This window comes from Megalops cyprinoides, chromosome 15, assembly GCF_013368585.1.
Source record: "Megalops cyprinoides isolate fMegCyp1 chromosome 15, fMegCyp1.pri, whole genome shotgun sequence".
NCBI classification, from domain to species: Eukaryota; Metazoa; Chordata; class Actinopteri; order Elopiformes; family Megalopidae; genus Megalops; species Megalops cyprinoides.
The window spans coordinates 12,027,496-12,053,244 of NC_050597.1; the positions used below are offsets into that span (position 1 = coordinate 12,027,496).

Here is a 25,749-nt window from a genome sequence, read left to right on the forward strand (position 1 = left end):
GGCACACTTAAAATCGTCTGTGTCAACTTTTGTCGCGAATAAAACGTTTATCAGACCAATGAGAGCACTACAACAGATCAAAAAAAGAACAGGCTTCCGGATGGAAACAGGCTTTAGAGAGACTTTCAATGGCCTCTGAGAAACGGGCTGAATACCTAGGTCTCTGTGTCCGATTGCTAAAGTGTAGTCACAATGCACTAGCATCTATTCGCTTGGTGCACTTGAAGGCGAATGCACTTGAGGAAAGTTTTGGAGTTCCGAGTGGGACGGGCGAAGAGGAGTTACTTCTTGCTCCATCCTATATCCCCTTCATAGCGCGCTCAGCTGCAACCCAGCGCACGCAGAGGGAATGCTGAAGGTGTGTTAGCATTGTCGCTTTAGGGATCCCGCGGCACCTTTCACCTCCACTGCGACTTGGATTATTACACATAAATTTCCCGGGAGCATTTGAGCAACGGGGATTTTTGACACGCATTCAACTGCAAGGATCGAAAAACAGAGTGCAATACTTTCAGTCTCTCAAAGTAAGTTTACTTTATTTCTCTTCAGCTACTATGGTAACCGGCTGACTACTGTTTTGGCGAATCCGTTTGGATTCTCAAAGTGCGTGCCTTAGCTATTACGCATATTTTCAATTTGTTTATTGACATTGGTGATGATTGCGGCAAAGTTGGGATTTGTTTGTCAAAATGCCTGGTTGCCACTGCAACATAGTTATTGTTATAAGACTGTGATTTGTTCGTTTACGTCATCCCTACCTTAGTTATTAAATATTTGAATGAGAGCGGAAACTCCGTGGAGGATATTGTTATGTGATTGACGCAAGTATATATTTTCTAAACTTTGCTGTGCATTGCTGTATATTATGTGGTTAACACCTGGCCTGGGGAAAAGTAAAAACAAACTTTAAAAAAAAAAAGCAAATTGATTTTTTTACCGCAACAGGTTAAATACAAGCAACAGGTATAACCCGTTTTCAAACTTTGTTTTTCGGCTTGGTTTATGAGCGTTTTGACCAGATTTATGATAGTGACTTAATTCTACATTATGGAAGACTAGTGCAGACTTGAACCAATTGCCCAAGGGTATACATTTTCTACCGTCAACCACAGCAGCTCCCTATGGGTTTTCCGAAATCAATACTGTGGAAATCGCACCCCCTTCAGATTATACCAGAAACTACAGGGCAACAATGCGACTTGTGATCATATTTAAAACGTTTGCTGTACATATTTCATGGTACTAACATGATTTATTTATCGACGTCTGTACAGTTGGTAAGTATGTTAAGTTTTTAAATGTACATTTTCCTTATTTATTTCATTTTAATTTTGTATGTTTTTTGCACTTGACATGCCGAATTCATAGGTAAGATGGATAAAAGCAGCCCCGATACTTGCAGAACAGACAACGTGAAGTTCCATGTAAACTTTGTCTGAGGGCATCCATGAAAGAGCTTGAACAGACTTGTATGGTATAGCTGGAAAACTCCAAGGATTTAACATCTGGGCTTGCTCTAAACAAACAGAAGTCTTCGTGTCTCTTCAGGACAAAATGCGCACTACCTGGCATTGCGACATGTCAGCTTTTATGTCGAAGTGCTCTGGAGGTACTTAGCTGTCTTTGTTACAACGTTATTGCCAGTGGCTACGTGGGGACATTACCCTCCTTACAACACATTCAAAAGCGATTCATCTGTAGCTTAAGGTTCTTACCAGCTTTGTTCAGAGCTTTGATATCTCAGTCTATTGAATTTGGTTGTATCCTTTTGATTTTTCTTTTTGTTGCCCTTTTAATTGAGTCCAGAGTTCAGACTGTTCAGTTGAATTCAGTACTTGACAAAGAGCATGATTGGAATTGGTCTTTGCATGTCAAAGCTTGCATAATTGTCTGGATGTTTCCTCCATTAATTTATCAACAGACTATTTTTATCGTCAGACCGTTTTTTTCCACTCTAAACACAAGGGTCTCTCTCACAACATGCACCTTTTAGTAACTTTGGTAGGTGTGCTTCCTTGGCTTACAGTATATGGGAGAGATATAGTGCCTGTCCAGGCGTCTCATCTCTCATCATCCCCACTCCATCTGGGACTTTCGTCATATCAGCGGAGAAGGTTCAGACATTGTCCATGATGTATTGCTCAAAGCAGTATGTTTCAGCCTGTGATATTGTGCAGAATGCCCGTTCAGAAAATTGGCCACTGTTCAAACCACTGATCCCACGGGAATGCCTCACATGTAGTTTAGCCAGGGTATGATAATAGTGAAAGTTGTATTTGCTCTTTTTTTCAGTTTCTTTGGAATCGTCAGTGAGACTTTCCAATGGAATTTCCCGTGAGCCTACTCTCAGTGATTTAACAATAGGTTACCAGTTATGGATTTCAGAACTTAATAAGAAATTCATAAGAATAGCTGGGATATCCCACCCGGACATCTGGCATAATACCCATCATTGTCTGATTGGAATAGAAGTTTTTGCAAGTGTGTCTCCAGTTGATGATGAGTGCTGACCTGTCTGAAATATCAGATCAAGGTTACTGAGTCTCATTTGAGTGTTTTAGATTTACTGTTCTTTTGTTCAGTCCAGGCTTCATGTCTAAACAAGGAGACAATGAAGCATCCTATTTAGTAGCATGGTAAAAATGAATACATCTCCTGAAGTAGAAACTCCATTGCATAGTGCTTTCAGTTTCTCGTGTCTCCTCATTCCTGCTAAAATACCCACCTCATCTTTTGGGACAGACCATCTAAAAGATCATCAAACGTAGCTCATGTGTTGCTAATCACCAAAAATATTTAAAACTCCATTTTAAATTGTGTGCAATCACATACAAACAGGCTACAGATACTTTCTGTGTGCCCTACATTTATATACTTATCAGAATTGACCACTGTAGCACATAGGTAGGGGTGGCTATGATAGGGTACTATGGCTGCAGTATACTCTATAGGGCTTTCGGTGTAGAGCAACCATGTTAAAGCATGAGTTATTAAGAGATCAGGTACTCACAATGTGACACTTTTTTTCTGATAGTGACAGGCTCCCTGCTGTAGTTCTGGTGATCTGTCCCTGGGACTACTCTCCAGTGCTAACAGAGACTCTAACAGGAAGTTGCCAGAGGTGGACCCAGGAAGGTGATAACATGGCTCTCTATTTGACTCTCTGCCAACAGCAATGTTTACTGCAGAATTCTTCGCACCCTCTACCCTAAGGACATCATATATGTACATCCCACAAAGTGTCCTAATATTTCATGATCTGTCACGCAAAGTAAAAAGTGATTATGTAATCATGATGCTTAAAAAGGTGAAACTGTCCTACCTGATCTGATGCAGATTGATTCAGAAAGAGTTCAAAATGTGAAACAATTTCAAAAGTCATTGGGTCCAAACTCATCCCTTGTGCTAGTGTTGCAGTACTGACACTTCAAAGTGTGCTGGATTAAAGATGGCATCTTTCTGAGTGGCTGGGAAATTGTTTAAAGTTGGCCTCACCCTGTCTAAGTTAGTGAGATCTGTTGGTAAAATCCTTCAGCATGGTGGATTTGTTCACAGATACTGAAAACCAGTGCCCATCCATGAGTTGGAGGAGAGCACAAACAGGAGATAAAGTCCTTGAAGGAAAAACTCATAAACTCATGAGTTATGGAAAAAATTTCTATGTAAAACTTTAACCATTCTGCAGAGTGGCAACAAGCAGCAACAAGTCATTTTGTGAACAAGTCAAGTGATTTTCAGAAACAGTCATCCAAAGTATCACTTTTATCACAAACTATCTTGCATTTATTCAGCTTCCTCTGGTTGTATAGGGAAGGTGGAAGCTGAACAGGCCAACGACAAAGGAAACCGAGCTTGCCATTATCCCATTTGAAACCACAACTGTGAGAGGAGCCATAATTTCTTATTGTCCTCCAGAGTGTACCAGCATTGTGACTGCAGATGCAGTATCAGGTGTGTGGGGAAGGTAGTGTGATGGAACCACAGCAGCAGTGAGGAAGACCTGCCACCATGAGGATCCTGTTCACTTGAGACGGTTAGGAGCAAATGAGTCATCTGTGGCATGTCTTGCTTTTTAAACCTTCGCCTTATCTATTAATGACCGATAGACGCACACAGGAAACGTGACAGATTTACCAGGGGAACCAAGGAGAAGTGAGCTGGAAATCTGCATCCTGTGATCACCGTTTACATACGCGCTTTACATAATAGGGGAAATCCTGTAAGGAATTGTGAAACACAAGTCAGACTCCTTTAGAGATTACAACCTATTAGCACAATGGTGGTATTTAAGACACAAAGTAGTGTGCCGAAGCAAATCATAACAAGTCTGGTAGTGTGAGATTTCAGAGGAAACCCCCCTTGAAGTGAAAAATTCTCTTAATCTGTTTCTCTGTAGGCTGGTTATCTCTTCCATGAGCTGAAGGCACATACATCTTTCATTGCGTTCAAGAATCACTCATAAGTTATTGTACTGCATACTTACTGTGATGAATGCAGTGTAGAGATAAGCCCCTGTTTTACTATAGGATGTAATTTTATCAAGTGGTATGTAGAAAATGTGAGTGTTTAGGCAGTCTGTGGTTATCAATGACTAGATGGCCATGCCACTTAAATTTAATAACCTGGACCTTTAACTGGCTGGGGACAATATTTCTAAGTGAGGAAATGCAATTTTTCATTTCAAACCAAGCACTTAAACTAATTTAATTGTTTCGGTAATTGTCCAGCAAATAGACAAGTAAGGATACTGCACTGTGAGGAAAAGGGTCTCAAAGGGAGTTGTCTCTCCGAGCTATGACACCACTGGAGATGCACTGCATTAAAACTCACAGATTGTTAGGGCTTCCAGAGGGGGATGCTATGGGGCAGGGCTTCACAAGGATTCTGAAGCTCTTGAAGCAAATCGGAAGATCGCTTTCCCTTGACATGATCTGGAATTTGTGGAATTGCACCTACATTCAAAACTCAAATGCAGGCCTGGATTCTGTGGAGTTTATCTGCTCCAGCTTGTCTCGAGTCTTCGATATGCATGGTTGCTGGAGGCTTATGGGGGGAGGTTGGCCGTCAAAGCAAAACATTTTGGAGGAATGGTGTTAAGGAGTTCTAGGAGAAATTTAAGAACCTCTAGGGTGAATCAGTTAGGTATTCTAAAGTTAAGACACTCTTAATTCAGATTTTACTGGTGCTTCCATTTTATTGAAGTTACCAGAGCGTAAATGATTAAATTAAATGCTGACCTGTGGGGCTTATAATATGACTTGCTCTGTGAGGGAAGTTCAGAGTTTGTGTTTCTGCCTTTAATTGATTTTTGTAAACTGAGGACTGTGAAATCTTCCATTTCCCTAGGAGGATTAGTTTATAGCTGAAGTTGATCTTTTGCATTGGCTTCAGTCAGCTCAGTATTTTTCATGCCAGCACGTCCTCCTGCTGTTCTGCAGTTTCTGTTAGAGTCTTCGTGAGGAGGGTTCAACCGCCTATTGCTATTTGCCATTGCTTTATTTGCTGTTAATTTATTGCTTTATTTCATAGTACTGTGCTTATGATTTGATTGTTGTGTCTACTCTTAGCCTAACCTTTTTTTGTATGGACTTTTGTAATTCACTCTGATTGAGCATTTGCCAAATGAATAAATATAAATGTAAATGTGAATTGCAGTCGCCAGAAAGTGCAACATTATACCCAGGTTTCCTGTGAGTCATGCTTTAGAAATCCTGTAAGTGGGAGTGAATGGCTAAGCGTGCATGTGATGCTGCAGGCATGCACATAAACTGTATAATCAATTTCTCTTTGCGATGGGATACAGCAGTAATAACACCCCGTGTGATGGCTGTGTGCTCCTGTAGAAGACCTAGTAGCCTTGAGACCATTTTCCCTAAAGAAACATTTCAGAACTCTGCAGGTAGTCTGCCTCTTTAAAGAAGTGGTTACCTCCTGTTGATTCAGACTGGCCTGCTCTTCATCTCCATGGATATTGTAAAGGGAGTGCACCAATATATCATACAGTCAGCAGGCTGTGCTGAGCAGCATTAAGACAGAGGTCAATTTCATACCAGCATTCCCTCACAAATTCACCCACCTCCTCTGGATGCCTGGCGTGGTCATATTCGCTCTTGTATGTTTCACATCACGGTGCCATCATGAAATATATACTGCCCTTCCCATAACACACACACACACACAATCAATAAAAAGAATAATAAAAAAAACATTTCAAAGGACGCTGAGCATGCTTTTTGTAGTGGGACTCTTCAAAGGGGCCTTCACACTGGCACAATGAAAGTAGCTTGAGTAGGAAAGTTCATAAATCCTACAGAGGAACTAGTTTGATGCCAGGTCTCCTCTGAAGCTGGCCTGGGTGTGGGGGAACCAGCATGGCCAGTGAAGTACATATGTTCTACAGTATGCACGCCAAAATTGTATGTTTATTCCTAGCAACTAGTACCACTGCAACACCACTGTGCGGTACAATAATGGTAGCGCAATTATAGTAAAAGTAGTAGTAGACTTATTAATTCATAAAGTGATTTATAAAATTGTTTCATAAAGTGAAATTGGAAAAATAATCACTGTACTGGGATTTGCTACACATTACATTGAACAACCTTTGACAGCATTTGTTTAACGAGGAACGCTCTGCACATGTGCCTTCGATCCCACTGCAAGTCCTCTAAGAAAGTAAAGTGAAGCTAAGGAAGCAAACAAGATACTGAATCTGACACACATCCTCGCTTCAACGAGGCTGGAGTGTGAACAGGCCTGAAGGTCTCTTCATTGGATGAAACATGGTCCAGCCCCTCCCACCTGATCTCAGGGAGGACGAGACACCCAGGTCCTGAAATCTGACTCCCATTGTAATCATATGTGATGCGTGAAGGTGCAGCTGAGGTGGGAGCCATTAAACTCGTTTTTGACATGCATCCTAGCCGTGGCATTTACGATTAGTAATTAGACCCAAATGAAGTGTATAGGCTGCTTTAATAGCATGATCAATTAGGCTGTTGAACATTCTCTTTATTGCTATCTGTATTATTACTAGGAGACAACAACTGTCTCTGGCACTAGCTCCTGGAAAAAAAAAAAAAAAAAAAACCTTGATGGTATTCCTGTTAATACAGGCCTGACTATTGTACCACTCACATACTCAGGGCATCGGGATCACAGCAAGACGCTCACAGCCTATGTACAGTAAACGTTCCTGTCATCACAGATGTGGGGATCTGCCTCGGCGGCGTGACTGTGCATGTTGTGTGGGAGGACGCCAGCAAACGAGTACTGCACACTACGAGGGAAACTTATTTTCCATTCAGCGTCCTGTGCACAAGGAGCAAATGTGTCTGCAGCGTGCAGCAGGATGTAGCAGATTCTAGAACAGCAGGGTAAAACGAACCTTCCTGAAGGGCTGTAGTGCATGCTGGTTTTTGTTCCAACTAATTACCCAAGCTGAATTAGTCCAATTTGTTGATTACCTGTATGTATTAAAACTGCTGCATTTTCCAAATTTAGCTGTTGCAACTTGCCTGAAAGCAGGACACAAAATAAAATAAAATAAAATACAAATCATTTTATGTAAAAATGCCAAACCGGGCCAATGATGACGCTAAATAAGAAGGTAATAAGAAACGGGGTAAAACAACGTGCAGCACGCTTGCTGATGCTCCAGGTTTTGAGTTCCGGTTCCAGGTTCCATGGTAATTCCGCTGATTCTCTCTCATCAGGTGTGACTGAGGACAGGCCTGGGAACACATCAGCCCGAACGCCTGAACCAGCGAGACCCCCGACATGTACCCTGCATCCCTCACCGCCGTTTTTGTCGGTAAGATTTTTATGCATTCCGAACCGAGACCTGCATCCATAGGGGTGACATCTCAGTTGTAAACACAGAGGAATATCTGCCTCGCCATGATCCACCCCAGTTTTGACGTGAAGGACATGTTACCCATGTTACAAACCTTGGAAGTGTGCCTCATTTGAAACACACTTTTTGGCAAAATAACTGACAGTGTATTCATTTTATTCATTTGCCTCAAGGGTTTCCTGCACAATTGTTGTTATTTTTGCCCAGGAAGCACCACTCCTTGTGAGAGTAACCTGGGAAGAGCCTCTCTTGAGAGCATCTCATCAGTGCCATTATTGAACCCGTGTCACCCTCCAGAGGCTCAGAGCCCTGGACCTGACCACATTATCATTCTGCTCAAATACACACCGGATTAGTGACATCTCTGAAATGACATTCAAAGAGAGCCAGAGCCCAGCACAGCAAGGGCCACATGTCTGTGGGACTCTTTGCCTGCTGTTGTGTGACATAAGATAAGAAAAATAAGCCTAATTATCCAGGGTTGCAGTGAACCGTTGGCACTGAACTGCCGCTGAACTTGCAGAGCTCATTGCCTAGAGGGGAAGAAACGGTGGGAGGTGGCACTCATCAGTACTTGGCATAAAAATAGCTTGCACATACTAATCAGACCACAACTGTAGGGGTTCTCATATTTCCAAAATACTCAACTTGACGTATGTCATTATCTAAAGTTTATTTCGTGCGTGTTTATTCTGTAAACCCAAAGTTACCATGTCCCTTCTTTAGCCACACCCACAACTCTTTGCTTACAGTAATCTCCTAGTTAATGCTATAGTGTGTACTGTAAATTCATGCCATATGCTCCAGCGCTAAAAGCCATAGGCAGAGAATGTCTGTGATCTTTAGTCAAGCTCTTGCTCTCATCCTTTATCTGTCTTCTCCATCCCACCAGCTTTGCTGCTTACCTGTGGCAATGAGGCTAAGCCAAATGGACAGAAAAACAAGAAGCCGAAACAAGGTAAAAAAGAAAATAAGTAATGGGTAGATTAAAGTTTGGAAGCTGTTTGTTTGGACCCACCCAGAGTAACATTGCTGTGTACCTCTCCCACTTTCTTTTCCCTAGTTGTTCCCTCTATAGAGTGTGATGTAAGGGCAGGAAAGATCAATCTCCCAGAATTCATTGCAAAGTGCCCATCTCACTGCCGGGAGACGAAGCAGCCAGTGTATGGGACAGGCGTCTTTGCCTCGATCTCCAGCATCTGCAATGCTGCCATCCATGGGTAAGATTAGGCCAAGCAGAGGGGCCCTTGGGCTGATATATGACTCAAAACATCTGTTCATGTCCCTTTGTCTAATGTGAAACATAAGTTCCCATTTGAATCTGTCAAAAAATACTTGACGTACAGCTCAGCTTGCAGTAACCTACAGATACTTTAATGACAGCATTCATGCCGATGGCGCCATAGTTTTGTGAGGAATACTTAACTTTGGGATTGTTTTGCAGTGGAATCATCACCAATTCTGGAGGCAAGGTGATCGTCAGGAAGATGGCAGGACAGTCCGTCTACAAGGGCAGCTTTGCCAATGGCGTGCGCTCCTTGTCCCTGCCAAAGTGGAGGGAGTCCTTCATTGTCTCTGGTTAGCTCCTTTCTGCTCCCTACTGATTTCTCCATCCTTAAGACCGAGTTTCACACAAAACCTAGTCTGGTGACTCCTCTCTGCAGATTACATTACATTACATTATTGGTATTTAGCAGACGCTCTTATCCAGAGCAACATACATCAGTTACAGTGTTTTACAATGTTATCCATTTATACAGCTTTTATTTACAGAAGGTTACAATTCTGGGTTAAGTACCTTGCCCATGGGTACAGCAGCAGTGCCCCAGTGGGGAATCGAACCGGCAAACTTTCGGTTACGAGTCCTGCTCCTTAACCAGCATGCTACACTGCCAACCTGAGTCAGTCAGTTGACACTGAGGAACTGGGAACAGGCTTGCCAGGGTGTGCGATCACTGTGTTAAGGTCTGTGCTCATCTTTCTCAGTGGGCAAGCCGAAGAAGGGCGTGCTCTACCCATCCACTCTGGACTACACTCCAACAAGAGCCGACACAGTAAAAACAGGTGAGAGAGGCAGACGGGTTTATCAAAGGAATGGCACCCAGGGTAAAGTGTATGGTGAGAGCATGTGAAATATTATTGCATGAACTTTTTGGCCACTGGAACATTGAGTGGATATTTGACAAGGAAGGAGAGTTTTATCTCTTTTTTTTCAGCGTTGTAGCTTGGAGGGATTTATATTCTTGCTCAGCTCTGTGGCTGTGCTGATTGTAGCGTGCACTCTGCCGTGAGGGTTTCTGCTGAAGAATGTGAAAGCGGCCCGTGTCTGACGGCCTCGCTCGCTCTCAACACATCCCGGCCCGCCCGCCAGCAGCTGCCCGCTTCAGGAATGCAGTAAAAAGACTGCAGTTTCTGTAAAAGTTATTTTTCCTCTCCTGCCTCCATCCCTCCTCCTCCTCCCACAGGTCAGAAGGAAGTGAAGGCCTCCCAGGCCACCACTGTTCTGCCAATGACAGCCATCCCGGAGCCAACAACAACTCCCCCAGAGCCAGCCACCACCACTACCACCCTGCCCCCCACCCTGCCCCCCAGCACCACCCAGCCCACCACGACCGTAGCAAAGTCCCGCGCCGTGGTCCACAAGGTCAGGGATGCTGGTAAGTGTTTTACAGTCCAGTACAAGGAAGGGCTTCATTTGTTTCATTTCAAATGTTTTTCAGGAGAGCAAGGAGAACATCCGAAGGTCAATTTAGGATGACCTTCCGTTCCGATCAGAACAATGGATCTGTTTTTGAGGATTGTGCTATTACTGGAACTGACAAAGTGGCATGAATCACCGCTGTGATGCCTCATCCACTTTGCCTCCATTTAACCTGGAGGGATCTCAGCTTCCAACTCCCCACTTTGTAATACCAATCTCCATAATGATCCATTCTGGGTGCAGTGTATAAGTGATAAAACAGGGGGCACACTGGAGCCTTCCTGTTGGCAGGAACTTGGGAGGCATGCTCCATCGGCACACTGACCCTGCTGGGAAAGCTGAAGCCTCTGATGCAACCCTGGTAAAACCCAGTTCTGTGTTTCTGATCCAGGCAGCAGTCACCCGTACTTAGTGGTCGCCTCCAGTTCCAGTAAGTGCAGTCGGGCATGGTGTTGTCAGGGATTCTCAAGCATGTTGGGTGATGGGTAGTTGCTTGTGTCTTCAGCCTGTGTTAACTCTTGCTTGGGTCGTCCTACGCGACTAGCCACGTCTCTGTGTCTCTGTGTCCATCAGGATAACTCTGAATGCTTCCGAAATTTCACCATAACACAAATTTTTACTGTGCATCAAAGAACAAGTTAAAATATAACTTTCAGATCATATTAAATAGAAAAGAAATGCATTTTAAATTTACTTTACTAGGTGCATGTAAACATATACTGTATGTAGAGACATACAGGCATAGGATAGATACATCCACTTGTTTTAAGCAAAAACAAATTCTCAAAACCAATTCTTCTTTATCAGTATTAAACCACATTAACAGCGTTGCTAAAGTGGTTTACAAAACGTATAAACTATTTTCTCATTCTCAACATTGGCTGTAGGGCAAACACAGAACGCTCAAGGGAAGGGGTCCACTCAAGGTACGGTAATGTTACATGTTTAATGTTCTCTATAACCTGAGAAAGAGTACACCTAACTGTGCGGAATAAATCCACTAACTGGCCATACATTTTTCCCAAAGCATTCAGAAGCAGCTCTACCTTTGCCAGTAGATTTTCTCCTCGCACCAACCCAGGTAATTCACACTTCAATCATCCTGATGCACCTTGTTGCTCCCTGCCTCACCCTAGAACTTTTTCATGCTGCGGATGCTTGACACACAAAGCTGGAATCTATAATTCCCTGTTTCCTGCTCTTTCCTTGCAATCCCTCCCATCACCTCCTCCCATATTTCAATGTGTCTCAGATTTGTATGTGCACAGCTGTTTGCAAGAAGCCTCTCCGACCAATCACAAGGACACAGGCATCTTGGAACATCTGGGAGCGGCCCAGTTTGCTTGTCGCTGTGTCAGTCGTTTTGTCTGGGCTGTCACTAAACTGAATCAAAGCCACTCCCAAACTGGACCTTACAGTTTGTCTTCATGTGCCCTTATGTTTTCCTGGTGTAACCTAGTGCCAGAAATTTAGTCAAGTTAAGAAGCAGCAGTAATGTTTATTTATTAATTTTTCATCTCTTGTTATCTAGAGCATCTTCCTAGCCTAATATAGAATGGCACATTGAATATCAGAGGAGCAACGAGATCAACAACAGCATTGATACAGAAAGGACAGAGTTCCTGGACTAAAGTGGCCTGCAGTCATGGTTGCCAGATGTACACTGTGCCCCTGTTAGATCTTACCGTGACTGATGATAGATACTGTCATGCACTGTGTGGGATTTGTGAGAAGTGTATCAGGCAAGATTAAGTGGGTGGGCTCAGGGTTACTCCAGGTCATTGTCAGCATGCAGTCCCAAACTTAAAGCATTGAAACCTTCATCAGAGCTATTTCTTATCCACTCAGGACTGCGTCTCAGCCATGCAGGGATCAAAGAGTAGCCTGGTTTATTGTCCATTGGGCTAGCTTCAAGCCCTGCTTCTATTTCTTATGAGACAAGATGAAAGGGCAAAAAAATGCACAGTATGAAGGTTGCACGACGTATGTTAAGTTGCTTTGAAAATCACTACCAGGCAGAGGAGCCTCCATCAGAGGTAAGCACACTGTGGGCTGTGCTGCACCCGCCTCTGTGTCTCTAATGTCTTCACTGCTTCGTACAGGTGTACGCAGGCAGGAGACAGGGTCTACCATCAGGCGACAGCCAGGATCCCCCCCCATGCCAGGTCAGCCTCTCTGTCACCCACATCCTGTCTGTCACTGATCTGTAAAATGTGACAAAAATAAGGGTGGGGGGCATGGAGTGTCTTCAGTGTGGGTTAAGGGTAAGGGGTACAAAGGAGGCAGATGGATCAGGGAGAAGTGAATTGCCCAGGCAAAATTAAGCAAATGCCCTGTATGTCGCCATAGGTCGCGTTGAGTGGAGCTGCATATTGAATCTATGAACCATTGTGAACCACATGTAATGGTTAAATGATAGTCCAGTTTATCATCCATTGCGCTAACATCCATGGATGTTTGCATTTCTTACAAGGCAAGATGAAAGTGCAAACACACACGGTATGTAGCACGGCGTAGGGCGCTTTGAAAATCAATACCAGGCAGTCGGGGCCCCTATTGAAACAGCTGCACCGCAGTCAAGATGTGAACGGAAGAACTGAACTTTCCTCTCCGCCTGTTCCCCATTGTGAACCAGCTTTGAACAGGGTGCAGCCCTCACCACCAGAAAGGAGTCAGCAGCCTGCCCAGGCGAACCCCAGTAAGTAGTGTGCTGTCCAGGTGTGGCTGAAGGCCCCGCGTGCCACCGGCACATCAAAACACATCAAAACCTCATGTCAGCGCTCTCATCCTGCACCAAAATAAAGAGGTTAACCCACCATGAGTTCTTTTAAACATGGCTATAACTTAGGTGGTAAAGTCTATTTCAAATATTTTACAGAGCAGCGCTGAAATCAATCTTGTATGAGGTCCAGGGTAGTCAGAATGTTAATGTCCCGGTCTGGAGATCTTATTTAATGACAGGCTCTTTTGAGGGACAATCAAAAATAAAAATCTAAAATAATAAAATAAAAGATCATGAATTTTGGAATACTTCATGAAAAATGCATAAGCCTGTTTTTTTGTTTTGGTCACCGCCTAAAAATGTATCATGGATAAGTTTTGCTAATATAGGATCCTGGAAGATATCATGATCATATTGAATGCCTTTCCCAAATAACAGAAATACCCATGGTTCTCCTTCTAATGAGGAAACCAAGACTGTATAAGGCAAGCTTGCATGTAGTCCAAGTGCTGTGTTCTGAGTGTACATTGTAACACAAATCATGAATGGCAATATAGTTTGTGTTCAGTGTCCAGGGAAGATCAAGGCCCACAAGCAGCATTGTCCAATGAGAAATGTGTTTTTATCCTCCTGTCAAATAAACTTGAGGGATCACTTCAAATCCAAGCACTGGGCGTACTACGTTATGTGAACCCTCTTGTCAATATGGCAGAGAGGTCTGGACCAGTGTTTACCAGAAAAGATTCCCACACCTTATAAAACACATAATTTTTCATTAGAGTATCACAAAGTTATTAAGGCAAAGAGTAGCTTGCTAGGATTTGTACAGGAATAAGAGACTCTGGGGTCCTTTAAGGATCAAATTATAGGCCAAGATAGGCAGAATGCCTCATGAATGTAGTGTCTTAAGGCATTAGGATTGGTTAATGGGCCTAAGGATTCATTCAGTCTGAACTTGGTATTGGCGCGCGTCCAGCTCTCCTTGCGGCCCTTGGCACTCGACTACCCCTCCAGGCGCACTGTGTATACTGTCCTTGGATGGCACTGTGGTCTTGGAAAGGCCACAGCGGTCCTCCCACGCCTGACCGGCTGTGATTGTGACTACATGCCTCTCTGTGGGATGGCTGCTGACACTCGCAGTCAACACAAGCATGGATGACTAGCTGCTGGTGTATGGGAGTCCAAGGCTTGTGTTGTTGTAAGCCCCGGTTGAACGAGACTCCTGTCTTCCTCTATGAATGCGGGCAGCTCTGATACAGCAGATAGCGGATCTGCGCTGGGGCAACTGCAAAGCCCCTTGTTTTGTTTCGCTGGGTCATATGGCTCCTTGGGGCTCACCACAGCTTTTCATGCTTTGGCGCGGAGTGACCGGCGAATGTTTGCCTTAATCTCTGCTGAAATCGGAGGAATTTGAAGGATCACTGCCCCTTGATAATGCACTGTCTTTGAGTCGCATGTGAGGAGAAACGTGTAGACAGCTTTTGACATCTTCGTGATGGCCATTCAAGGAGATGGGACATGTGGGTCTAAGCTATGATTAGTGGCATTAGGGTCAGTTAATGCCCAGCTGATCAGTGGAGCAAAAAAACACATTTCTCATTGACCTGAATGCTTCTATGTCTAGCCAGCACTTTCAGTCTGACAGTAATTGCCCTTGAAGATAATGCTTCGTGCAGTGCATATAAGAATATAAAAAGACCCTGATTCTGCAAATTGAAACCAAGTTTGACATTTCCCTGTAACTTTTCAAGCATGCCTGCCCTGTGTGTTTGAGTGGCACAAGCAGACAGCATTTCTTGGTCGCCTTGATCTACCACCCAAAGCCTGTGAAATGCAGCTGAAGCTTCTGTGTGGGTCGGCTGAGGCCTCTGCCCCCGGCCACTGCAGCAGCCTGTAACAGATGCTTGTTCTTGCATATTTTGCTTCAAAAGCAGCTCTTAATCTCCCATGCAGCTTTTGGTAGGAGGGACTGGCCGCCTCCCTCATACCCGCACCCTGATTGGTTTTCTGGACTACGACGGCCCACAGGTACCAGAGCTGGTGATAAAGTCACTCCATTAAAACATCAGTGAGCTAAACTTGCATATAAATATGTTAAAATTCAAACCAGTCTCGGGGAAATGTACCATAAAATTCAACATGAATGATGAAGATTAACAAGGCTATTTAAATGCAACATAATTATGTTTTAAATAATAAGCAGTTGTAATGTATTTTGCCTGAACCTTAATTAAATTACTATAAACTTAAAAAAATTGATGATTGACCCAGTAGCTCCTGTATGCTTGCTCAGCTTCAAATCAGAGGGACCTCAAAACAAATGAGGGTGTCTAGTGTTACCTAATAATGTTAGCATTAATGAACACAAATTTAAATGTTAATTTAAAATATATTACATTACGTTACATTTATTCATATATGAAATCCATCTAAAGCCAGACCTAACTGTATTCTGACAGCAAGCTCCTGATCCCTCTCTCTGTATGCAGACAATAGTCATGCTGTTCCTGATTCCGGGTACACATGGAGTGAGGCTGAGACCCACGAGACAGCAGGTAAGCCAGCAAACAGTGGCACTTTCAGAGACAGGATGCACCCACAAGTGCCGCGTCCTGCTGAAAAAGTGTGGTCACTGCATGAAGTAGGGTTTAATGCTACATCTGGTGGCTGACATCAACAGTTTAATACATTGGACTGAATTAGACTCGCCCGCATATGTGGAAAAACAAGTCACGCCTGAATGACTTTGATACTCATAGGTGTAGGCTGTTCACATGTGTTCAATTTGTATCGTGGGCATGTTCAACGTGTCAATATGTTTTTAATATTTTTCTCTTAAATCCGTGGCCTATTTATGTCCAAAATGTGTGATGGTATATCTAAAACACATGTATATGCGGAACACATGGCCATGCACTTTTCTCTGGGCATTAACAGAAAAGACAGGAGAGGCAAAGCCGAGGTATGCATTAAAAGCTACTGGCATCGGGGCATGAGGTTCTGTGATTGGCAATGGATGTTTGAATGTCAAGCATAGCCAATCATAGAGATGGAGATATCTACATGCAGCAAGAATCTCCATACCGTGCACCACGATGACAGTGCTTTTGCATCCAAAATGACCTGCTGTTTCTCTCCAGCACGGGACCCCAGGCCTGACGTCTCTGAGTATGAGCGCTGGTATTATAATTTTGGACAGTACCGTAAGTACACTTTTGTTTCATTTAAGGGGGAACTGTGATGCTGTATTGGTGGGTAGCCTCTAGAATTACATGTATGAAAGATAAAACAAAGAATTTAGATTTGCATGCCAAAGTATTATAATCATTTAACTGTTTTTTAATGTATGTACAGCTGTACAAATATACATATTATGACTGTAAACATGTTTTTTTGGATTTTTGTGAGACTTTCAAGGTGAGAGAAATAATGACATTAGTTTGGAGGCACCCTTATGTAGGACAAGTTACATAGATTACATTTTTAAATAATATCCAGTACTGGTGGATAACCCTCTAGTTATATGCCAAATTCCCTCACTGTTACTAATAACTGCCACTCAGAAAGTTCCCCAAATCTGAAATGAAACAAAAACCTGCATTAGGACCCATGTCTTCTCATCTAATGAAAGTCTCTGAGTAATGGGTAAGGAGAAGAAGAGTGCTCCACACATGCCCACTGAAGAAAAAAAAAACACAATGGAAGCATACCTGGTACATTTTTTCGGCACGTCTGTACACACAAACTGTATAATGTGTGAGTCAGCGCTGGTTTTCTGTCAGCCAGCTACATTACAAAGTAGGGTGGCATGAGAATTCATGTCCTGAGGCCCACTCTGCCATGCCACTTGCATTTTGTGGGCTGATCGTAGAGTAGAACGTTTTTAGCATCACATTTATGATACCACTGAATAGGCTATAAATCATGAAACCAGAGGAAAAAACTAAGCATGGACCAGTGACAAGACACCAAATGGCATCTGCTTGCTGTTTATTTTTATTTTTATGAAAATTACAGGGCGTGCAGGGCAGCTTGTTTGTGACATTGCTGAAGCATGTAAATTAAAGAAAGCTCGTTTGGGATCCACTGAAGCAGATGCCTTGTGAGGGATACGCCTTCTCAAATAAAACGTGCAACAATGTAATTTGGAGTGCCATCTATCACGTCTGCCTGACCAGGAATGCTGCAGTGTTTTTGTCTGAGGCATGCTTGTGTCTTTTATCAGCTTCCTGTGGCTTTTTAATCACGCGCGAGATTACAGACCTGTATGAGGCTCTCACTGCCATGTGCGTTATTTCGCAGTGCCCAGAGCAGGAGAACCAGATAATGGTCGAAAGCCTGGTCCTGAGACGACACATACCAGGGGTAGGTACCAAACAGACCACCCACTCAGCACTGCTAGTCCACTGTGTTCCACAGAACTGAGGTCTGTTTTATTTAGCTTCAAATTCAGACCAGTTCAGCTCATTTTACTGCCATTTGATTTCATGCTCATCCTTAACAAAATGTCTGGCCCAACACCAACCCAGTTGCCTTTTAGGACTGCCCAGTAAGTTGCAGTAGGCTTTTTGGCTTGTTTGCGTGCTTCTACAGGTACTAAATCATTTAACAAGACATCCATCAGTGCAGCAGCTTGGCATTACCAGCTTGCTTCTGGAAAAAGGCCATGAGAGAACCAGTCAGGCAATTTTAATGGTGTCTACTACAACGCAGCCCCAGTATTCACAGAGGCGAGGGATAATCCCTCTTCTTGGAGCTTTATAATGACCCCAGTCTTTGCTAATACATTGCTCAATATAATATCTTCAACACAGTCGAGCCTGTTGATGTCTGGAAGCCAGAAGTTAACCCTTTTGATTCAGGTAAGGTAGCTTGCACTGCCACTCGCTTTTGCTCACATTGCACAAACTCCAGTATCCCATGAGATGGAGAGTTCCTGGCCTGTACTGCATCCATATGTGAATATCTGTGCATTTGTTTTATTGGAATATAAGGTTTGTTGTGGTTGAACATTTAGTTGGAATGTATTAATTTTGTACCAGGTAAGTGCAATATTTTGCTGACAAAAAGTTTCCAACCTAGAACCTGTGAAAGAGGAGGGCTGAACCTGTGAAACCTAGCTCTGAGCAGGTTTGCAATCTTTGAGAAATGTCAAATGGTGTTACTGTAGCCTAATATGAAAAACAGTAATTTCAGCAAATTTGGAACCCCAGCAAACACGAAAGTTACAGAATACTTACATACTCTCACAGGTACATCATGTGTGCTCTAGGTCACATGTAGTTAGAGCCCAATGTACATACAGTACCAGAATCTACCACAGGAGGCCTCAGGCTACATTGCTGCCCGGTCCTGTTCACTCCCACCCCAATCACCCTTTAACTCACTAATTAACACTCATTTGCCAAGTGTCAGCTGTCGCTTCCATTGGTGACTGTCACTAAAGTGCATGTCAGTGAAGAGACTGTGCTGTCCACGTTATGTCCTGGCAGGTGTCATGACATTGTGTTCACAGGTAAATCCAGCTATGCTGTGCTCTCTGGTTGCGTCTGTCTGTGCTGTGTCTGTTTGTAATGCTGCGTCCCCTCTCCCAGCCCTCAGTGTCCGAGAGCAGGACTCCCTGCCAAGAGTCCAGGAGACCGTCTCCCAGGGAGATCCAAGTATGTCCATAAACAGCACACAGCAAAAATGTCCTCCTTTCACAGCAATGACATCACAGCCTCCTCACTTATTTCACAATGCCTGCATTCCCCTGGCCAATGCCCTTCTGTGGCCTCTGAGTAAAAGGAGAGTACAGTACCTGGCGGTAACGGGGATGGTTTGGTCCTGCAGACTGCAAGGTGGACATCGCCTTCCTGATGGACGGCAGCTGGAGCATCGGGAAGAGGCGCTTCAAGATCCAGAAAGACTTCCTGGTGGAGGTGTCCCAGGTCATCAACGTGGGCATAGCAGGCCCCATGATGGGTGTCATCCAATACGGGTAAAGGTGCCGGCACCTGCAGTCAGTCACACTGAGCACTCCTGACTCCCAGTCACTGTCCACCTACAATTCTTCAGCTTAATTGGCAAACGACAGCGGAATTCTTGCACACTACATGTGAAGCATTTGTACCTATTTGTTATTCTGTTATCCTGAATGCTGACATTTCAGTCGTGGGCCTTCGCCAGCATTAGAATCAATGCATAATGATACAGTTCGAAGCTTAGAATAGCCATACAGGTCTTGCTATTACAAAACCTCCTTTGAAAAAAGATCCCCATTCTTAACGGGCTTTTTATCCTCTAGATAGATTTCTAATGAGAACAGGTGATTTCAGTTAATTAATATAGAAATCGATTGGTGGCAACAACTGATATACTTGCAACAATCAAAGAGCAAAAGGTGAAGGCCCGGTCTCAGCTAAAGGATACCAAATGTGCCACAACACACTGACCCTTGAGATGAGCTGATCCCAGAGTGTTCAAGACAAAGGACATGCAGACAGTGGAGACCACTCATGTCGTTCATATCACCATTGATAAAGGATCACCTTTGTACATACAGTGTGTGGATTCCACATAGTGTGCATTAATAATGCTGTGATGTGAGGTGTCCCATTTTTCATGGTCACACTTTGTTAGACCAATAAAGCACAGCATTTAATAATTTGGAACAGGATATTGTGTAAGTGCACCGTATTTAAAGCACTCAGTTTCAACACATTTTTCTACTGAATAGTGTGAGGACTGGAGACGCATACTGTATGCATTACCAGCAGAGGACTCTTAAATTATGATGGAAGAATAACATTGAGCAGCCCCTCCCTGCCTTTAGGAACTGTCTGGACCTGCACTGCTGAGGTCTCATGGTCTGTGGCTCTGCTGTCAGGGTGCAGGGAGCCAAACAAACAAAGCCGACAGGTCTCAGCACAGCTTCTGAGAGATGGGGCCTGTAGGGGGGATGGGGGGGGTGAGTAATGGGGTCTGTGTGGTTCCATCATGGCCTGGAAAAAGGAGCTGGCACACCTGTGTCCTCCACTGTAGGCGCTGATTCGCCAAGCGCATCTTCTCCGCGGTGTACCTGCATATCCTGTGATGGATGCTTTTCCTCTCAGGCTGTAATGGACAGCTTCTGTCAGTTTTATATGCGTCTGTTCAGAGCCGGCCAGTAAGCTCCAAACAGCAGAAGTGGAGTGTTTACCTAAGAGTGATAACAATCCTGAACTTTTTTTTTTTTTTTTTTTACTTTTTGCCAGCTGATTTTTTTGCCAGCAAGGGTGGTTGCCATTTTTAGACAGGGTAACCCAATAGTATCCATTTTCTTTTTTATTTGTGTCTAAAGCACTTAGGTAAAAAAAAGAAACAGCTGGTAATGAGTAATGCCTATAGGAGTGGTTACGCTTGCTTTTGGCAACAGTTCCCTGCCTCTGTTTGTTGCTTACCGGTCACCATTGACTCACTGTTCGTCAGAAAGAAAGTCATGGGTCAATTAAAAAATAATGACTGAGATGGAAACCACACATCTGATGGATGAGTATTTAAGGGTGGATATAGACAGAAAGGAAGGTGCTTAATGTTCCTTTTGTTTCTTTATGACAGAGATGATGCCGTGACAGAGATTAGTCTGAAGGCCCACTCCAGCTCCAGAGACCTGAAACCTGCTATAGACAAGATCATCCAGAAGGGGGGGCTGTCTAATGTTGGTGAGTGGCAGACACCGCTGTACGGTGCCAACGAGACATGTGGCACTCAGCATTCCACCAGTAATCACACACACCACTTCCGTGTGAAAGCAAAAAAAAATATATATATACACAATTATCACTTTGGGTTTCAATTTTAACTGCAGTTTAGCGTGTGGGTAGGAAGTAAATCTAAATTTGACTTACTCACTACTTGCAAATTACAGAGGTGGTACCATAGCAAAGTTTGCTTTTCTTTACAACATGACTAAGGGTTTTTGTTTTTTCCTCTTCTTCAGTGTTTATATTAATTTCATACTTCAATACTTCAGTTTCAAAGTGTTTTGATAGAATCCATGTGTGCTTTCATCAGAGCAGTGCTACACAAATAAAAGTTGCCCACATTCTGATGCTCTGTTCGTATTCTGTGGTTCCTCACATAGATTAAAATTTCCTCAGACAATAAGTTGAAACTACGTCACAGGATGCCAAATGAAAAATTATGAAAATGTACATTTATGAAACTGTTGTGACAAAATCTTGGGATTTTCAGAGAACGCCAATTTTCTTTCCAAATCATGTTGTGCTTTCACATATTGGGAACAGAAATGCATTTACAGTCACATTTTACAACACATAACCAAAATACTTTTCTGGGCGTTTTTCATACATGCCAGCATTCCCATAAACTCAGACTGTCCTGAGTGTGCTTGGGCCCAGATCTGACTTTACAGTTTCATGGCAGAACTGGGGGTCTGACTCCTGAGCAGTCAAAGCTGTTAGTGCCCAGAGCCAAAGATACTCACGTGGAGACATCGGACTTGAGCTCAATCAGCTCTGTTCGTCTGTGGGGGCCCTCATCATCTGTGCTTAAAAGGCCTCAGCTGTCAGACAGAGGAATCCAGGAGCCTTGTTTCTGAGGTTGATCCCATCCCTGTGTGTGCTGGGACATAGCCGCTGGCAGTCAGATTGAGAGACGGCACTTCTCACTCCCTGCTATTTTGTGGGCACCTCTGTCTTTAATTGAAAATCCTCTGCAGTTTCACAAAACCAGAGAGTTCAGCTGAGGTTAATCAAAGAGAAATTCAGGCAAGGAGTTTTTTGGAATTGGTTGTTTTTTGTAACAAAATGTATGGGTCATATGCAGTCAACATTGTATTAACACAGCAACAACCAAATACATTCATTTAAGTGGTTTGCTGTTTTTTGAAATCAAGACAAAGATGGGTTAGATGAATGCTTCTGACGAATCCAAAGGACATCTCCACCTACATGTGTATGCATGCATTATTCTTTTTTTTCCATGTTATACTTGTTGTTTCCCAGCATGCTCTGACAGGAAGACAAAGCAGAAAATGAGATTGGAGGGTGTGGAGGGTGTCTAGTTTCACTCCTTAAGCACATGCTTATGAATATGGGTGTTTGTGTGCACCATATGTAGCATTAGTATAGGATGGATGTATCCACATTAGTGGGACTACTTCTCCATAGATGTTGTCACATGGTTGTCTCTTGGCTGCCCCCATGTGGCCCCACAGGCAAGGCCCTCTACTACATCAACAAGCACTACTTCAGTGATGCCAATGGGAACAGGGGTGGGGCACCCAACGTGGCCGTGGTGCTGGTAGACGGCTGGCCCACTGATCGGGTGGAGGAAGCATCTCGACTGGCCAGGGAATCTGGCATCAACATCTTCTTTGTCACCATTGAGGGCCCTGATGAAAATGAGAAGGCAAATGTGGTAGAGGCCAACTTTGTGGACAAGGTACAAGGTCACTCAATTTGTGTGTGTGTGTGTGTGTGTGTGTGTGTGTGTGTATGATGACTCAAATTCATTAGCTGAACACTTCATATTACATAGGCATCCCATTTGTTAAGGAGGTTTTAATCTCTCACAGTATTTATCTGTCAGTGGAACTCTGCATTACTGTTCACATGTTCAGTAAGAATTTAATAATAATTATAAAAAACTTAATAATGTTCAATATTCATATATTTTTGTAGCATGTACCTGAAATACCATGCTACATGCAGGAGTGTAATGACTTCACTTGTTTCAACAACAGTTATTTGACAGAAATATATTCAGGATAATATCGTTTATTATTTTGAGATAATACTATGCCTCTGGAACATGGGATATGTGAATTGGCTGAATAAGTTATGTCTGGAACGAGAAAGTAATCCTCTCTGTGCTCCCCCCCTCGCCCTTTCTCCCTCTGCCACTTCCCCACGTGGAGGCGGTTTGCCGGACGAACGGCTTCTTCTCGCTGCCGGTGTCCAGCTGGTTCGGGCTGCGGAAGGCGGTGCAGCCGCTGGTGAAGCGGGTGTGCGACACCGACCGCCTGGTGTGCAGCAAGACCTGCCTGAACGCCAACGACATCGCCTTTGTCATCGACGGCTCCAGCAGTGTGGGCACCGGCAACTTCCGCACCGTCCTGCAGTTCGTGGCCAACATCACGCGAGAGTTCGAGATCTCCGACACGGACACACGGGTCGGGGCCGTGCAGTACACCTACGAGCAGCGGCTGGAGTTCGCCTTCGGCCAGCACAACAGCAAGTCCGAGCTGCTCAACGCCATCAAGCGCATCAACTACTGGAGTGGCGGCACGAGCACAGGCGCCGCCATCACCTACGCCTCCGAGCAGCTCTTTAGCAAGTCCAAGCCCAACAAGCGCAAAATCATGATCGTCATCACCGACGGCCGCTCCTACGATGACGTCAGGGAGCCTGCACTGGCCGTGCATCGCACCGGTGAGTGGGCATGGCCAGAGAGCTAGGGGGGGCTGCTATTCTTTGATGAACGAAATCTATCCCATAATTCTCAGTCTTCAAAGTGATGACTAGTTGCCGTAAAGTAAAAATGAAAACTTTAAGTGAATAAACTTTCCTCAGCTGAAGCACTTGCTTTAGTGCACAGTACATAGTAAGACACGTGGGGGACTCACAAGTAAGATGTGCCACACTGATTCTCACAGTGAGGTCATAACTGCAGACCACCAATTCTTTAAATGTAACATTGCAGCTCAGATGGCTACTACTTCATTGAGTCTGATATTTGTCCAGCCAAGTTTGACAGTGATATATGCACTATGGAGAAGTTCAGTTACTCACCAGCTTCATGCATCTCTCTCCGTGTCCAGGGGTGATCGCCTACTCCGTTGGCATCGCCTGGGCTGCCCAGGATGAGCTGGAGTACATCGCCACTGACCCAGACAAGGACCACTCCTTCTTCGTTGACGAGTTCGACAATCTCTACAAGTTTGTGCCCAAGATCATCCACAACATCTGCCAGGAGTTTAACTCCCAGCCACGGAACTGAGCAGGGCTCAGGGACTCCCTACTGCGGGGGCGGGGCAGCTGGGGAAATCTGGGAGGGGGTGGGTCACCATGGTGCTGCACCACCAAGAATCTGGGGTGGCGATAGTCTTTTACCAGAGAAAAGTATGCTAACACCAACCTTCTCCTTTCTCATTCGTGGCATTAGCCTCACTTCTGAAATACGTAGGCAAATGGTTTTGAAAGATTTCAGCTGGGATTGGTTAAAAAGCCTGTGGGTGTGGCTCTAAAAAAAGAATTTCTGCAGGAAAGGAAGGAAATGTTTATAAATCAATAATGGCGTATGATAATCAGGTTGGGTATGAAACTCACCTTTTGGGCGCTGCGGCAGCTCATCAGAATCATTGCTGAGAGAGAAAACGTGGACAGTGTGTATCTGTGGCCTGAACACTGCGCAGGGTTTTAGTGTGGGCAGGGTGTTTTAATGTAAAAAGTCCCTACAAATATTTTGTCTTGATATGTTTGAATAATTACTATAATTCCTATATATCGATGATATTTTCCTTGCAGTTGCAGGTTGCTTATTTGTTAAATGTTATCAGAGTGATGGGCAGGTTGTCAAGCTTTATCAAAAAGCAGGCAGAGAAGGCAACCAAATTCAAAAACTCAACACAGAGAATAGGGTCTGTTCAATGTAAGTTGTTAACAAGAATTTGTTCATTAAAGCAAAAAATATATGAATGGGATATCACAATATTCCAGTTATGCTGCTCTATAAACATTAATAGCACTTCTGACAGTTTCATCTGAGTTGAACAAAATCCGTTCCAGAGGGAAGATTTGAGGTACAGGTGCCCAATCGTCAGTTTTGTGAAGACAAAGGTTAAGAAGTGGTCATACTCTAAGCTCTTTCTTTTGCTGAATTAATACAGAAACAGTGCTGTAACCGTAAAAAAAACTGACTATGGTAAGATACTCTTTACATGACCTACATACCTGTACTTTAAATGCTTTTTTCTTTCTAGAGTTAGATACACACTTCAGGGTGTACCATGTGTACAGTTAACTATGCATGCTAACGGATTGCTTGAAGTATAAGGCATATGAAATATTCTGTCATGTATGGTCAAATGAGACCAGCTTTCAAACTATGGTGCCAAGAGCTGTAGTAAAGAGAGGACAGGCTGGGACTTCAGTAGGTTTCTAATGATAAACACATCCTCCTTATCCAACAGTGTTCATTGCCGAAACCAAACAGGTTCATGTTCTTTCTTGCTGTCCTTTTCCCCCCAATCTGTCACTGAGACTCCTGTTAGCTTTTGTTAATGTTGTAGTCAATGCATTTACATAACGCTCCACCTGTTCCTCATGTTTGTACATATAGATCCTCAAAATCTTTTTGCTTGTTTTTTATGCTAAACATATTTGATCAATATTTTATTGCGATTTTTAATAAAAGTTACTGAAAATGTTGTGTGCATCGCATGGCTTTTTTTCCATTTCTGAAATTGAACAAAATTAGCTTTCTGTG

At 43.7% G+C, this 25,749-nt stretch overlaps 1 protein-coding gene across 3 annotated transcripts; it reads left to right on the forward strand.

The window, feature by feature from the left end:
- The first annotated feature begins 236 nt into the window (after positions 1-236).
- On the forward strand, positions 237-24,261 carry vit (vitrin). Of its 3 annotated transcripts, XM_036546676.1 has the most exons (20): positions 237-524; positions 7,716-7,813; positions 8,748-8,813; positions 8,919-9,075; positions 9,300-9,433; positions 9,842-9,919; positions 10,321-10,512; positions 12,659-12,721; positions 13,192-13,254; positions 15,232-15,306; positions 15,768-15,833; positions 16,419-16,481; positions 17,581-17,643; positions 18,093-18,140; positions 18,873-18,938; positions 19,111-19,258; positions 20,857-20,960; positions 22,478-22,704; positions 23,180-23,693; positions 24,083-24,261. In XM_036546676.1, exons 2-20 carry the CDS (start codon positions 7,780-7,782, stop codon positions 24,259-24,261), a joined length of 2,340 nt encoding a protein of 779 aa, XP_036402569.1. In that variant the 5' UTR covers positions 237-524; positions 7,716-7,779. The 3 variants fall into 3 exon arrangements, with proteins under 3 accessions (XP_036402569.1, XP_036402570.1, XP_036402571.1); XM_036546677.1 differs by lacking the exon at positions 18,093-18,140; XM_036546678.1 differs by lacking the exons at positions 18,093-18,140; positions 18,873-18,938.
- Positions 24,262-25,749: the final 1,488 nt, after the last annotated feature.